At 37.3% G+C, this 14,889-nt stretch overlaps 1 protein-coding gene across 1 annotated transcript in view; it reads left to right on the forward strand.

The window, feature by feature from the left end:
* Positions 1-4,161: 4,161 nt before the first annotated feature.
* Positions 4,162-14,889, forward strand: part of atf6 (activating transcription factor 6) — a 34,251-nt gene continuing 23,523 nt past the window's right edge. The window contains exons 1-8 of the mRNA XM_061033174.1: positions 4,162-4,178; positions 4,215-4,399; positions 5,880-5,956; positions 6,382-6,460; positions 7,210-7,307; positions 7,966-8,089; positions 8,400-8,603; positions 10,408-10,586. Coding sequence (XP_060889157.1) covers positions 4,300-4,399; positions 5,880-5,956; positions 6,382-6,460; positions 7,210-7,307; positions 7,966-8,089; positions 8,400-8,603; positions 10,408-10,586 — 861 coding nt within the window. The 5' untranslated portion in view covers positions 4,162-4,178; positions 4,215-4,299. The remainder of the gene's footprint in view (positions 4,179-4,214; positions 4,400-5,879; positions 5,957-6,381; positions 6,461-7,209; positions 7,308-7,965; positions 8,090-8,399; positions 8,604-10,407; positions 10,587-14,889) is intronic.

A 14,889-nucleotide genomic window follows, 5' to 3' on the forward strand; every position in this document is an offset into this window, starting at 1 on the left:
ACATCCCCCCAACCTCCCAACCTCCTGGACCCTCTTCAGCATTCTGACAACCCCTGCCCCCTGCTCCATACACAGGCCTGAGATGATAAGTGTTCTCCCTCATTGTGTCAGCCAGGATAAGACAATACCACACAGCACTACAGAACATCATCCATCTCATAGGTCATTAATCTGGGACACAAAAGATGAAATGTGGCTCCAACTCCTTTGCAAGGCGGTTTCTTTTATTTTGCTTAGAAGAAGCTTGTCCTCCACCTCTCTTGCTCCTTTTCACTGCTAGGTTAGTGGTTCACCAACAAATTCATCAGCCTTGCATGCCTTAATGGGAGGAAAGAAGTTAATGCACTTACTATTTTAAGCATTCCTTTAAAAACTTGGGGCAGGCTGATTGCAACAGCATAGATGCAAAACAAAGACTAGCAACATTTACATTGAAGCTAAACACTGTTTCAATTCCTCTGCAGAACAATACATTGGTTTCTGGGTCCCTTGATTAAAAACTCATCTTTATCTTTCTATTAAATTGACAAACTAACAGGCCTTTGTCAAATTACATGAATTTGTGTGGCTGTAAATAATCACTAAAAGCACTGTCACATTTAAATAACATTATCTTCCTTTTGTTACTCCCCGCTTGTGCCTAATTAGGTTTACATTGTCTCTTCATGAGCGTGGGGATTCTTGTCTTTAGTCGTTGTCAGTGAGCAGCAGTGTATTGTTTTTTTTAGACTAACATACAATAACCTCCTTAGATGTAAAAGTGTGTTTCCAAAAAGGCACAAAAACACAACTTATTTATATATATATTTTAAAAGGACTGCTATGGTCATTTTAATGATGCACAGTCTTATCAAAGTTTATATTTCAGGCAGTCTTTGCCCTGCAGGAGTTATCAGTAATTACAGCTTCATAGACAGCACATGCAGTTACAGACTTTTGTTTTGTTTACAACAGCCTTCAGATATTAATTATAGGATTGTGAGGACTTTAGAGCTAAAGCAGATCAGTGTAGATTCTAGTAAATGGTAATGTGCTGTCTAATCTTGTCTCATCTCAACTTTCCAAAGTGGAGGTAAGTTTTATCATCTTCAGCCATCATGGTTACAGATAACAAGAGGCAAACAGCATTGTTGACTAGTTGACTACTAATTGAGTGGTCATGTTGTTAGTTACATAGTGACTGACTGATGAACAAACATCTTGTATACAGAGGTGCAGTACATTTAAATAAGATGACGTCAAACTCAACATTGCCTTCAAATTGTTTTAATGAAAAATGACAATCTTGCTGAATTTACATCTCTAATATTGTCTGTTTTGTTTAAATGATTGTACCTTGCTATAAATACAGTCACATTATCAATATTGATGTATTTATTCAAATGAATACTACAATTTCCTGTATATTGATTTATATATTTGTGTATACATCAAGCATTATTTGATTACTTTTTACATTTTTAAGGGACAATAAAAAGTATCAGATAAATGTTCTCAGATTTAGAAATGAGTTAAATTGTCTGCAAGACAATTGTCATGATTCGGACATAATATAGACAAAACATTGTTTCAGATACAATAGAAACAGCAACATGACAGAAATCCCCTCCCTCCATATTATATAAAATGTTGTGTTAAACCATTCGGCTAACATATCAGGTTAACCTGTTAATCTGCAGTCCGTGTCTGCATCTGAGGGGCTTTACACACAATCAATATGATGAGCTCTGATATGTCCACAGACTAAAAACACTGTCTATGCCATTACTCCAGCACTCTAATCAGACAAGGATGCATTATCATCACCACTGGGACACGTAATATAGGCTTCTTTTTTTTTTTTTGAAGAGTGTTTTATACTGTGAGGTATACGGCCTCTTTTTGATTTCAACTGGTCACAGTAGTGCCACAAGCACATAAACAATCAACTGGACTGGATAGCTTCTTTTTTTTTTTTTTTTTTACATTAGTTGATTAGGTTTAATGTATAGGAGATGTACAGACTCCAGACAGATGGTTGGCCTCAGTGTTGGTCTTTAACCTGCTGTAATAAGTTAATACAGAGCGGGGGTTTGTTCTTTTAATATGAAGCTGAACCAATCAAGCAGGGAATCAACCAGACCACCTCAGGTTAATCTCACTGAGACCTGAAATGCCCATGAAGGATTAAACCCAGCTACTGATTTTAGGCACACAATGTCTCTTAATGCTGTGCCAGTGCCTTTTAAAAATCACAAACAAAGTTTAAGAATGTACTCTGTATAAGAGAAGCTTTATTCTATAACAGAGTAAACATACTGGTAGGCCTACATGACGTTCGGATCAAACAACACCTGTTCACAAATTATTGGTCGGGAAAACTCTTTTGAAATGACTAAGCTTTTGTCAAAATGATTAATGAGTTGTTTCCGTGTTTGTCACAAGTATTTACAGCATGCAGGATATGCATGTGTTACCATCTGTCGCTGCAATTCAATAATACACTAATAATTCCAAGCACTATAGTGACATTTATATCTACTGATTCAAATGATTCATTAACTCATTCACCCAACAGGACAATGTTACCATCACCATCTGCTTTAAGTTATTAACAAAGAGGGATTATTTTTAAAGGCTTTTTGATGACTATCACCTGAAGTTAAATGGTATACTCAAGCAAGTTACACTTCCATAAAGTTTTTGAAACTTGCAAGAGAAATATTTAAAAAAGGAAATGTCAATACTGATGCAGCCAAGGCCAAGATATCTCCCCTCTTACATTAATAAATCGTGTACCACACTTTGCTCAATACAATAGTGTCTTTAAATGCTACATTTCTTCATTGTGGCATAATTAAAGGATTATCTTGTTTAACCAGCACAATAAAAACACATATCCTTCAAACTATACACCTTGTTTGTAACACAGGGTTTGTGCAAAACATGTTGAGATACTTCGGAGACTTGACAAATCACAGAACAGGTAGCCTACAGTAGACATTAGACAGTAAACTTTTTGCTTGTATTTTCCACACGTTTCCTTGAACTTAAAATGTTAGATTTTATACTTTAAGCTCACACATTCTTTTTTGTCCTTCTTATATAGAACAACATAAACATAATACTACCCCTTACTTGTACATAGAAACACAATTTTTCTTTTCAAACGCTTTAGATAGTGTCTTTAAAGGGGGCTAAAAGCCGGATGCTTACCCTTCCTGCTGTGACTACATTCACATCAGAATTGGCATGTCAGTGCCACATAAGCCCTATGGAAGCATCTATCTGTCCAATCATCAACAATAATCTGACCTCTGATGGGCTGCACTGTCCTCAGAGCCATCTGTCATTTCAGAAACTCACTGACTGTGATACAGAAAGTTGGAGCAGATATTCAGGCTGTCTTTACCAGGCATTATTATTATTATGTAGCATTAAAAAAGCCTCCAAGCGCTACTAATATTGATTTAATGGAAAAATTAGTTTTCACAAATGCTGCATTAGAAAAATGTTGGCCTAAAAGTTCATGCATGTATTTCTCTCTCTCCAATACCCCATGTGAAACTGACTTACAAACTGAACCAACACGGAATGTGTCACAAATTCATAACAAATGGCAAAACCAGTGGAAATTAAGTGGGTTTGACATTTAGACATTTATTACATCCATAAAACCACGTCTCATGTGGATTAATGTCAATTAACTTTCATTTATGTCTGATCTACAGCTCTCACCTGACATGTTCCCTTTGTTACATGTGACAACATTTGAAAAGCAATTAGTTATGCTAATGTAGGCCTATAGGCTATTATTGTCTATAATTGTAAATTTCCCCATTGTGGGATAAATAAAGGATTATCTTATCTTATCTTAATGGCACAATGCCTATCACAGATTTCTAATGCCAATATAAAAAATACTAAGGCGCGTCCTTATTCAAAATATTTCAACTACTCCTGCTCTGCCATGAACTCTGTGACTTTCAACTCAATGTTGCACTCAAAGCCCAAACACTGTTCCTTCCCAGACAGCAGAGTCCGAAGTATGTACTATACCGCCGCCTTGAGGCCTCCTTAGGCAGCACCGGTTTGATGTAGCATGAGCCACCCTGAGTTGAGTTCCTGAGTTCGCTGTTTCGCCCAATTGTCCGTTTGCGGCACCCGTAGATTTGCGGTAAAGACAGACGTGTATGTATCTACCATTGACGCGTGAATCGGGAAGTCGTTTCAACCTGCTGAAAGATGAATAGTCCTCTGTGCTGTCACTTGATCGCAGCTTGACTGTTAGAGACAATCTACTCATGAATTCAAGCGAGGATGTCATCCGACTTGACGTTAGACTTAGAAAGTTATCAACATTATCCTGCGATGGAGAGAGAAACAGGCAGCATCTCTATCGACCAGGGGGGAGAGTGGGGTAAGAGTCGGATAAATACTCTTTCTAGAAGGTTTCAAACAGGGGAGTAGAATGAACCAACGCGTTAGCTACCTACTGGGGTTGAAATATCACATGCCAATACATTTTGGAATAGCCTACCCTAAGTGTCGAGGTTGTCGTTTCAGAAACAGCCGACTGAGGTTAACTTGTAGTTCTATTCGCTTTATGCTAATGTGGTTAGCATTAGCTTAGGTTAGCTCCAGATGATGGGATGATGTAACCTGCTCATCCTTGAAGTAATGTAAATACAAACACGCTGTGCTGACAATGTTTTAGGCTATGTGTAAAAATATATTCGAGTAAGCTGACTCACGTCGTGTTTATGTTTAATTAGAAATTATTTTGAAAATTGACGAAATTGTCAAAAGTGAAATCGTCACGACAGTTTCTTCTGAAATTATGTATTTCTACCTGATAATAATGATAATAATAATGATAATAATACACTAATTGTTGTTGTTGTTGTTGTTGTTGTTGTTGTATCTACTAACTATACAAATAGAAATTACAATAAATCACTGTTTAAAAAAAATGATTTTAAGTTTAATGCTTCATAGTATGTTAATAATTTGTTGTAAATGCTATGTTTTGTAATTTGTCCTTGTTTAGTTTGTGCCGTTTAGTTGTTTTGTGAATGCCTCTATATGCTTTACTCATACTATGTTTATTTTGTTGTTTTGTTATCACTTTTGAACAACTGCATTATTAACTTAAACTAACTCAAAAATTCTACATTGAGAAAAGTATGCAGAATATTCATACAGTATAGTGTATTATATATATGTATATTTATATATATATATATTGTGCGCACAAGATAATTATGATGTGTGCAAAAGTTTAATTTAAATTAATTTGCCTCGGTAAAGAGTTCAGCTCAGCCTTATGGAGATAACTCGACTAATCAAGTTTTACTTTAACCTGGGAATGTCATACAGTGATATTTAGGGTACAAAACTCTGTTCACATGTTTGTATGTGTTAATAAAGTAAGTTACAGTACAGTTCTATAACTTATAGAAAACGGGTGCTTTGAAAAGTATTTGACTGAAGTGCTTAGGCAAACCTTACTTATTGACACTCGTAATAATAATTACGTACAACATTTTTTGTGTGCACAATATAAATATCTTGTTCACGTCAAAATGATCTTGTGCGCACAAGATATATATTTTTTTACTTTTCGGGACTTCAGGGGCTCCGTACATTACAAAGTGGTTCTGTTGAATTTATTAAATAGATTTTATTTCTCCGTTCATTTACAAAACTTAATTATAGGAGCTTTACAAATATTGCTTATATTTTCTGGTTGATGTACTTCAACAAAGTGAAATGTTATAAATGCATTTCTATATTAGTTCCACTAATTGAAATAGCCTAAGGCATTAAAAGTCTGTCACTATAATCTGTTGAAAGCAGGTTTACTTGATGTTTTGTGCTGTATGCTTTGTGTTACTCAGACATAAGCCTGTTTGATGAGCTAGAACAGCTGGGAAATGCAGATGATCTGCTTGAGGCCCTGGAGAATGCTGTATATGTGAGTAACTCATCATCTTCTCAGTATGCAAATGGGAGTTGTCATTGTACCTGTTTTAGTCTCACTGGAAAAGTCCGCAGCAGAAATCTGAAACATACTGAACATTTGTTTGACGTGTTGCAGAACTGTAGATAGAGGTGCCTCATTAACAAACATGGTTGTGGGGTTTGTTATGTAAGGCCACGTGACACAAGAAAACAAGAAAGCCGTCATTCCATCCATTATATAGGTGTCAGGCATACTGCAGACAACAGCAGGAATTGTCAAATTTTATTGATAGCTTCTCGAACACTTGGAGTTTATGGCTTAATAACTTGGCAACAAGAAGGATGATATAATTATCATGACCAATGTTGACCAGCCTTGTTTTCAAATAGAATTATTATGAGGTCTATCATTTCAAAAATGTGTGTTTGATTCCTTAGGGTAATGAGGGTCCAGACCTGGACTTTGATATCGACATACCGTTGTGGAACGAAGGTGATGCAAGCAGCACCTGCACAGGTACAAGACCATAAACTGCTGTAACTCACAATTATTTTCACATCTGTTCATCTACATACTGTTTTCATAGTTTATTGTTTCCTCGTGGCTGACTGGAAATGCTCATTAAAATCTCCCAGCGGTGTCTGGAATTTGCTTCTTTTTCCATCCAATGGTCAAAAACCGGAATGCTCCTCATCTAATACAAGTATAAAAAAAGAGAAGAAAACCCAGTTATATTTGACAGATTTGCTCAAATGATGGCTAAAATGAAAGATTTATTAGTTGATTTATAGACCGGAAAACTGTTGCAGCTTGACATGTCAGCATGATATGAGTAAAATAGGAGCTTTAGAAAGATAATCTAATGTCTGTGATATGGTGTTGAATTTAAAGGGTAATTGTCAGGTACATTGTAGTTAGTCTGCTTCAGGCAGCTTTGAGTACAATTGTTTTACCAAGTACCATTTATGACACACTGATGACATAATACAAATATATTTTTAAGGTAATCTACCCTTCAGTCTTAAATCTGTCTACGTGTCTTGAAAATGTTTCATATTATGACACCATATGACTTGGATTTTGAGTGTGTTCTGCTCAATGATTGATTTTCAAAGTGTCTTTTTATGGGAAACAGTGGTAAATGAATAAGAGTATTAGTGTCCAGTTTATGGGATGTAATCCACTGGGTTAGTAAATCATATCCATCTTTGTTGATAACCTCTCATATACGTATAACACATTTTTCTTTGTCCTTGTGTGTCCAGATGGTGAGATGAGCCTGGATTCTCTGTCACCTGCTCACACTCTGAGCTCTGTCCCCTCTCCCTCCTCTGTGGAAGCTCTGTCCCCATACTCCTTACACGTAGGTCACTGTTCTTATATCGTTGTCCTTCTCAATTTTGAGTGCTATTTCCAATGCAAATGTTTTACCTTGGCTGTTGGTTGTGAGGATTTGCATATGTGTCCTTCTTTTCATCCAGATGGTGTCCAAACATTGACAGCTGTTTTTAAAGACACACACATACACACTTGAGACTCTTCTCAACAAAAGCCTTAAACACCTTGTCACACTAATAATTTGCCACCCATTAGAGCTGTGTCCCGCCCCCTCGTTAAATAAAAGGTGCTGACAACTTTAGCCACATTAGCATAATTTAGCAGGCAGATGTTTCCTGTGTGTCAAAGAGAGAGCCAGGGTTACATCACCAGCTGCACATGTTTGTCTGCTTATTGAATCACCCTGACTGAATCCAAGGACATTTGTCTACTAGATACTTTGAACATTGTCTAGTGCATGTATAAAAACAAAGTACCTATACTGTAATACATAGAGTAGGAGTGGCTCCATGAAAAACAAACATATTTCTTAAGACATCTGCTTCCATTTTCTTGTGATTTTAATTGATGCAACTACAGTAAAACACCATAATCCTAAAACTACTCTCAAGGAATGTGTTATTAGCAGCCTTAGAAACTTAGCACTACAAATTTTTAAGAGTCTTCCTTGCCTCTAAATTCAGGATGAAGCCCTCTCTCCACAATCGCAGCTCTCTCCTGTTTCCGTCTGCTCGGAGTCCAGTGGCTCTTCTGCAGTCTCTGCCCCAGCTCGGAAAGCTCCAAAGAGGACCAGTCAGACCACACGAGGTGAGTTTTTCTTTAGCTGGCATCAATATTTGTATACTACTGTACTACTAATATTTGTGCAAATATTGGGGGATTGTCTGTACCTCATGAAGGGATTCACAGAATTCTGGCTTTGGTTCAACCATACAAAGAAAGAAAGAAAGACATGTTCACGCATATATAAAAAAAAAAAATGCAACTACTTTAAGCTACCCTGTATCTGCATAAAATCTCCATTTAGTGTTAGGGATCAACCTTTTCTTATTTTTGCTGTTGTTTTTTGTAATAATTTCTGTTTTCTCATCTAATTCCTTACAACCCCTTTCCCCAGTCAAACAAGCTCAGCAAATCAAGAGGCTGATTCAGATGAGCCCGAAGGTTTCCATCCAACCCAGGCCACTGATTACAGCTGTGCCGTTGGCTCATGCAGCTGCTTCCCTGCAGGCCAAGACAATCATCATCCAGCCTCTGCAGACCACCATGCTGCCTGTGGTCAAACCAGCTCAAGTCAACATTCAACCAGCGCCTCCTCCAGGTCAGAGCCCTCACTGCAACACATTTAGATGTATTTCCTCAGATCAAACTGTATTGCATCAGTCCAGTCTGCTAAATATATGAGACCATTTTTTTTCTTCATCTTTTTAAGGGAAAAAATGAGACTTGTAATATTTGTCATCTCTGATGAATTTGGTTGCGGTTCTTCTTCACCACATTTGTTTTTCATTTTTGGTGTCCTGACCAGTAGATGGTGCTTTTACCTCAGTTTTAACTCATTGAAATCTTCAGTCCTCACTGTCCTAATACACTATTCCTGTTGGTTTAAGAATAAGGCAAGGCAAGTTTATTTATATAACACAGTTCAGTTCAGCAAGTGCTTCACACAAAACATCAAAAGCATCACGGTAAGGGAAAAAGAAAGACATTAAAGAAGGACTTTTCAAAATCAAAGACAAGCTAAAAGGGAAAAAAGAAAAAACAGATGCTAAAATATAATAAGACTGTATTAAAATACAAGCGTATATATGATGGTGCAATGTTATATACTTAAGTACATCAGAGAAAGTGAATGTTCATTTTTGTTCTTTTGTATTCAAACGATTGTCCAGGTTTTGGCAATGTGGGGTTTTTAGGTATGATAGATGTGAATTTTTTAGCCCACTTTTAAACCCCAAAAAAAATAATTTATTGGCTGCTGTGTGGGTTAATCTGTTTTGGAATCTTCATTATTATTTTGTTGTTTTGTGGTTAAGCCCACCTGGTGCACCAGTCTGGTCTCCTGTGTGTTACATCAGAAGTCCCTAGGCCAGTGTAAATACTGATGTCATTGTGGGGGACCTAAGAGGGTTGAATTCCTGACCTCGCTGGTCTGGACTTGAATTTGAGCTTGGCTCTCCTGTTCTGGTAAAATCATCCAAGTTTAGGATCACAGATGGAGGTCAAGTCCAACCTGCTCAGTGTCAAACGTCTCCTTAGTTAAAGATCGCCAAAAACGAAACGAAAAAAAATAGTGATGATTTTATAGAGTCTGACTTTGACAGTCATGTGTTTTCTGATGACCAAAACACTATGACAGTTTTTTCCAAGATATTCAATTTTCTTTTACTTTGATCGGCATGAACTCTTCTTACAGATGTAGAGGTTTGGGTACGATACACAGCTTTGGCACCACACATTCATTAGCTTACACTTCTACAAAATGAGCACTGACAGGTTGTTTAGCATTTGTGTTGAAGGCTGCTGAGTCATTTTGAGGGATGGTTCCTGGCACAGGCTTACTCTGAAGGGTGGGCCACCCTCCTGGAGGCTCCTACATTAACAGGACATTTTTATAAACATGGACAGTTTGTTGAGGTTTTGCTAGTGTCTTTGTTCTAGGTCATTTTGAATAGTGGCACACATGCCTGTTTATGTGTGCTCATGCACATAAAACTTGCACACCTCTCTTGGTTTGGAATGTGGAAGTTTAAGAGCACAGGTCAAGATGGTAAACATCTTTTCCACCTGTACTTTGAATATAGAGAGTCCTGTTAAAGACAAAGGGTTAATGTAGGTCACAAAGGTAGGGGGCTTCAAGAACCTGGACCGTACCATCTGCAGCACAAGACATTTTCAACAGCGGATTGATGCTGCTAGCATATTAGCTTAGATTTATATTTGCTGTAGATAGTAGAGCAAAAGTGTCATACACACATAAAGGTCAACAAAACAAACTGACAGACACATATAATCACAGCCTTTGCAGCATTTGCAGCCTCAGCGTTGATTATTGATAATCACACAGTAAAAATATGATTAACTGAGACCTGTAATTAGAAATTCTGTACGTGTCTATTCCTCAGGACGTCCCATAGTGCTGTCTCAGCCAAGCCAGGTGCTGCGGATCCAGTCACCACAGATCACCAGCAATGTGGTCGCCATGCCAACACGCAGCCAGGAGAGGCCGGCCCCTGCGCCTGCTCCTGCTCCTGCTCCTCCAGTGGTCTCCATCACACTCCGATCCCCCTCGTCAGACGATGATGTGAGTCTCAACCACAAAATGTGATCTCAAGTCTCCTCCTGTGTGTTATGTTGTTGAACTGCACGGATGTATGAACTTAAAGGGGGGTAAATGTCAGTGTAGACAGTGAAACATGTTTTAATAAATACAAAGGGACTCACTGACACAGATCAAACACACTTTAATTTGAAGGAACAATTCATTAAAAAAGTATATATATATATATAAAAACTATATTAAAGTTAAAATATGAATCTGGTGCTTTATTAAATATTTGATATTCTCCATTGTTGAAGTGAACAACATTTTGGGATAAATATCAAAAAAAAATATTTTGCAAACATCGCTTATCTACTTCTGTTGCTTTTTTACACAGAGAATCTTCCCCCTCAGACTTTTTGTGCAATCACTTTTTGTGCGTGTCATTATAGTCATTCACAAGGGTGTTGACATTTACACATATTTCTGTAAATGTCATCAAACACTAACATAACCTTAAAAAATGTGTTTTGAACATTGCTCTAAAATGCTTTCAGACTGCTCACTTAGCCTTGGTTGGTTACACCCTGCATGGTCTCCAGGGGACTCCATCTGTTTTTCTTTGGTTACACATTTAACATGTGGGAGGTTGTTTACCGAGGAAAAGAGTTAGTAAATACAGGTACATACTTTGCATTCAGCGTTCCCAAATCCAATTATTCTTAATGGATACCTACCTACCAGTAATTGCACAAACAAAACGTCAAACACAAGACCACTGACATCGTTGTGAATCATGTTGTCTGTGCACACATGGCTACAATTAATACCACTATGATTTGTCCACTCAGTTTCTCTGTTTTCACTAAAATGCTCACCTGAAGGTCCAACTCTAAGTTGTTGCCTAAGAGCAGGCTATTTACTACAACAAGGCTTCCTCACAGGCATGGCAAGATTATTGTTATTTTAGCACCATTTGTAGCCAAAACATTTTAAAGAGCTTTCAATTGAACATAAAAAAATGTGGAAAAAGTGATGCAGAAAAGTAGAATTTTGTAAAAGTACTTTTTAAAGTCAATAGTAGTATTTAGATTCATGGGAAACCAGTGCAAAGCTGTGAGAGAAGAGGCGATTTGGTCATTTTATTAGTTTTAATGAAGACTAGGCAGGAACACTTTGAATAAGCTGCAGCTGTTGGATGGATATTTAACAAAGACTTGTAAAGACACAATTGTAATATTCAAGTCCACTGAAAACAAAAAAGCATGAACAAATTTCCCAAAGTCTTGCTGGGGTAGAGGATACGGCTGTGCTCAAAAATGGTTATGGCAATATATCATCATGTGCTCCTTGCAGACATCATGTATTGATGCAGATGTTACAGAGTTGATTTGGCTGCAAAGCTGTGATGACAGTTTTGAAAGACAATTGACCTATGATACAGTTCACAATAACACCATAGCCATAGCTCTGGGATTAAAATAAATATAATAAAACAGTTGTAATTTTTTAATAAAGCAAAGATTTGATCAACACCATCATCAGTTTTTGAAATGTACACTTAAACATAATGTGACATAGGCGAATATCTAAAAGCAAAAACTCTAAAGGTATGTATATAATAAGTGTCGTCACATGAATACATTTTTTAAATCGTGATTTATCGCAATTTTAAGGGCATGTGTGAAATTCCATCATTTCATATTTATTTTAAATTGTTTAACAGTCTTAAGATGAGAGTACTTAACTTGCTGTTTGAATTGAACCCTGCTTTTATTTTGAAATAAAGTCAGGACGATCTGTTAGATTGAAGGTTACGACATAAACTTAACCACAGAAATAAAGAACTGGTGATTGATGAAAAACTAAAAAGAAACAGCTAAAAGGAACGGTCGAAAAGTGGAATGTTTGATGTTATAAGGTATTAAGGATATTACTTTTGACTCATCAACTGACCTGTCTGACAACTTTCTTTAAAAGTGGAATGAGACATTTAAAGATGCAGGAGTGTCGTTCTTTTCCGTCACTGTGACTACAGGGAGACACTGAGGAGGTTATCCACGGTGCATCTAAAGAGACAAAATAGCATGTGATTAAAAAAATGTTTTAATGCATTAATTTCAGACTGTACCGTAATGAATCACAATAAACTAGTTTATGTCATTTATTTTTCAATGAAGGACACCAAACATCAAAATAATATCTTACAAAGACTGTTATCCCACTATATTTTTAAGGCAGCAATCTGATTTTTGTAGGACTGGGTAACATCTTCCTCTGCGTTTTGTTTGTGAGGTCTTGTCTGTGTGCACTTGCACGCAGCTTCAGCTTGGGCGCGCACACATTTATCACTCTTCTTAGGTCACTTTGACTTTGTGGTTGCCATGTATATACTAAGTCTGGATCTTATCCAACATGACTCTCTCATGCTAACATATTTGTAGTATTTATTTTAATTTCACAATCCATTAAAGGGGCTATATGTAACTTTCAAAAATAGATAGGGCGGATAGAAGTGTGTGGAAGGCGGCCTCTGGCTGTAGTGGGAGTGTGTGATGAGTTTGTACTGTTGATCTCTGTAAGCGGAGCGGAGTGAGGAGGACGTTGAGAACGTGCATAAAATGTCACTTCCTGGAGCTTTCGTTGAAAATACGACCCGGGGAAACTTTTTATACAGGCAACACAGATAGACAGTGAACATCTACTTTTTCACATCAGTTAACCGTTCACTTATTAATGGGCGATAAAAAAACGATTTATACATGTAAAAAGTTACATATAGCCCCTTTAACTTTAATTTCTGCATAAAAGTGTGAAATAACCTGTTGGGAGAAAAAGTTTACAACTTTTTATTTTTATCTAGATGCTGAATGTATTTTTTCCACACTGAAGGAAAGTCGTTACAGCGAGTTAACTACATCAGTCTGTACAGATACAAGAAGCTTCTTGTCTTAAGAGGAGAAATTGTGTTTTCTGTGAATTGATCATTTGTAACTCTTGTTCTCGTAAAAGCGACACATCTTCTTGGTCTTTGTTTGAAGGATTTATATTATGTAACCGTGGTTCAGACAGTGTAAACAATGGATTTGGCTCCACATGAGGATGAAACAGGGTGGATTATTCTGTGTGTTGCCTTCAGAGGTGATGTCAGGACAGCTGCAGTAAACAGAAGACACATGCACAAACATACACATTGAAGTACAGATATCCCTGCAGATGATTAATGCTCTGCTCCTTTTCAGCTCAACACCTTCATTTCTTTAAGATCTGTGTAAAGAAAGCAGCACAGGACGGTATAGAAGAGTTTTCAGGGATTATCATTGGATACCTTAAATTGCATGAAGGACTTTCCTGCAGATTTCAAGTTAATAAAAACTCACTTAAAGTTTGTGAGTTGTGTAAGCTTGTGGTCTCTCAATAAATGCTCCCCATCTTTGAGCTCTAATGGTTTTGTGTGGGAGATGCTGATGTTCTCCTGAAGACATGGGTGCCAGTTTGTCGGCCTGTGTTTCTGATTCTCTTCTCTTTGTTGCTTAGACAAACTGCAAATCTTTCCATTGCAAAGTCATGGAGATGCCGTGCCTTTCAGCAACTTCTCTGTTGTTTCAGGCTTCGTTTCCCAGCACAACAGTTCCTGAAGGCTTGCTGTTGTTTGACCTTTAGCGAGTCGAGAAGCATGTTCTCAATCTGTCTTCTCGTCTGTTTTGTCTTGTTTTTGGAACGCAACTTCCACATTTATAGTGTTTCCCATGCGCAGTGTAGCTCACACTGACGTGGCAGGGAGGTTGCAGAAGTGCATCGTGTTTATAAGAGCTGCTTTTTATTTTTTTAAATTGGGAGAACCATGTGTGTCACATTTGTGGGATGTCCCCTTAATCATCTGCAGGGATATCTGTAGGGACAACACAAGCATGGATCCAATTTACAGGCATTATCATCTTCTGGGAATAAGATGATTAATGAACCTCAAATCAGCTGTTCTATTTTACAAATCTACTCTTTATTTATCTTGAAATGATCAGTTTCCCTTTGCCTTTTTTATTGATAAACCTTATCTGTAACTTCACCAGTGGTTGCTATTTTATCATTGATTATTGTTAATATCTGGCTGTAAAAATAGTCTGCCCCCAAAATAGCCTGAGAGAAACTTGTCCAGTTATCATGGGGATAATCAAGTCTAGAGAAGAGCTTTCTAGCCAGACTTCAACAAAGATATCTGTGAAATCAACAGCCCTGTGGCCAGAACAAACACACATTTGTAAAGCTAACCAGGTCAACCAGTTTAGAGAAGTCGATTGTAAATAAAAAAGACTACTCTGAACCGGTGGGGGTTTAATCGTGTAGG

The sequence above is a fragment of the Labrus mixtus genome, chromosome 3 (assembly GCF_963584025.1).
Source record: "Labrus mixtus chromosome 3, fLabMix1.1, whole genome shotgun sequence".
NCBI classification, from domain to species: domain Eukaryota; kingdom Metazoa; phylum Chordata; class Actinopteri; order Labriformes; family Labridae; genus Labrus; species Labrus mixtus.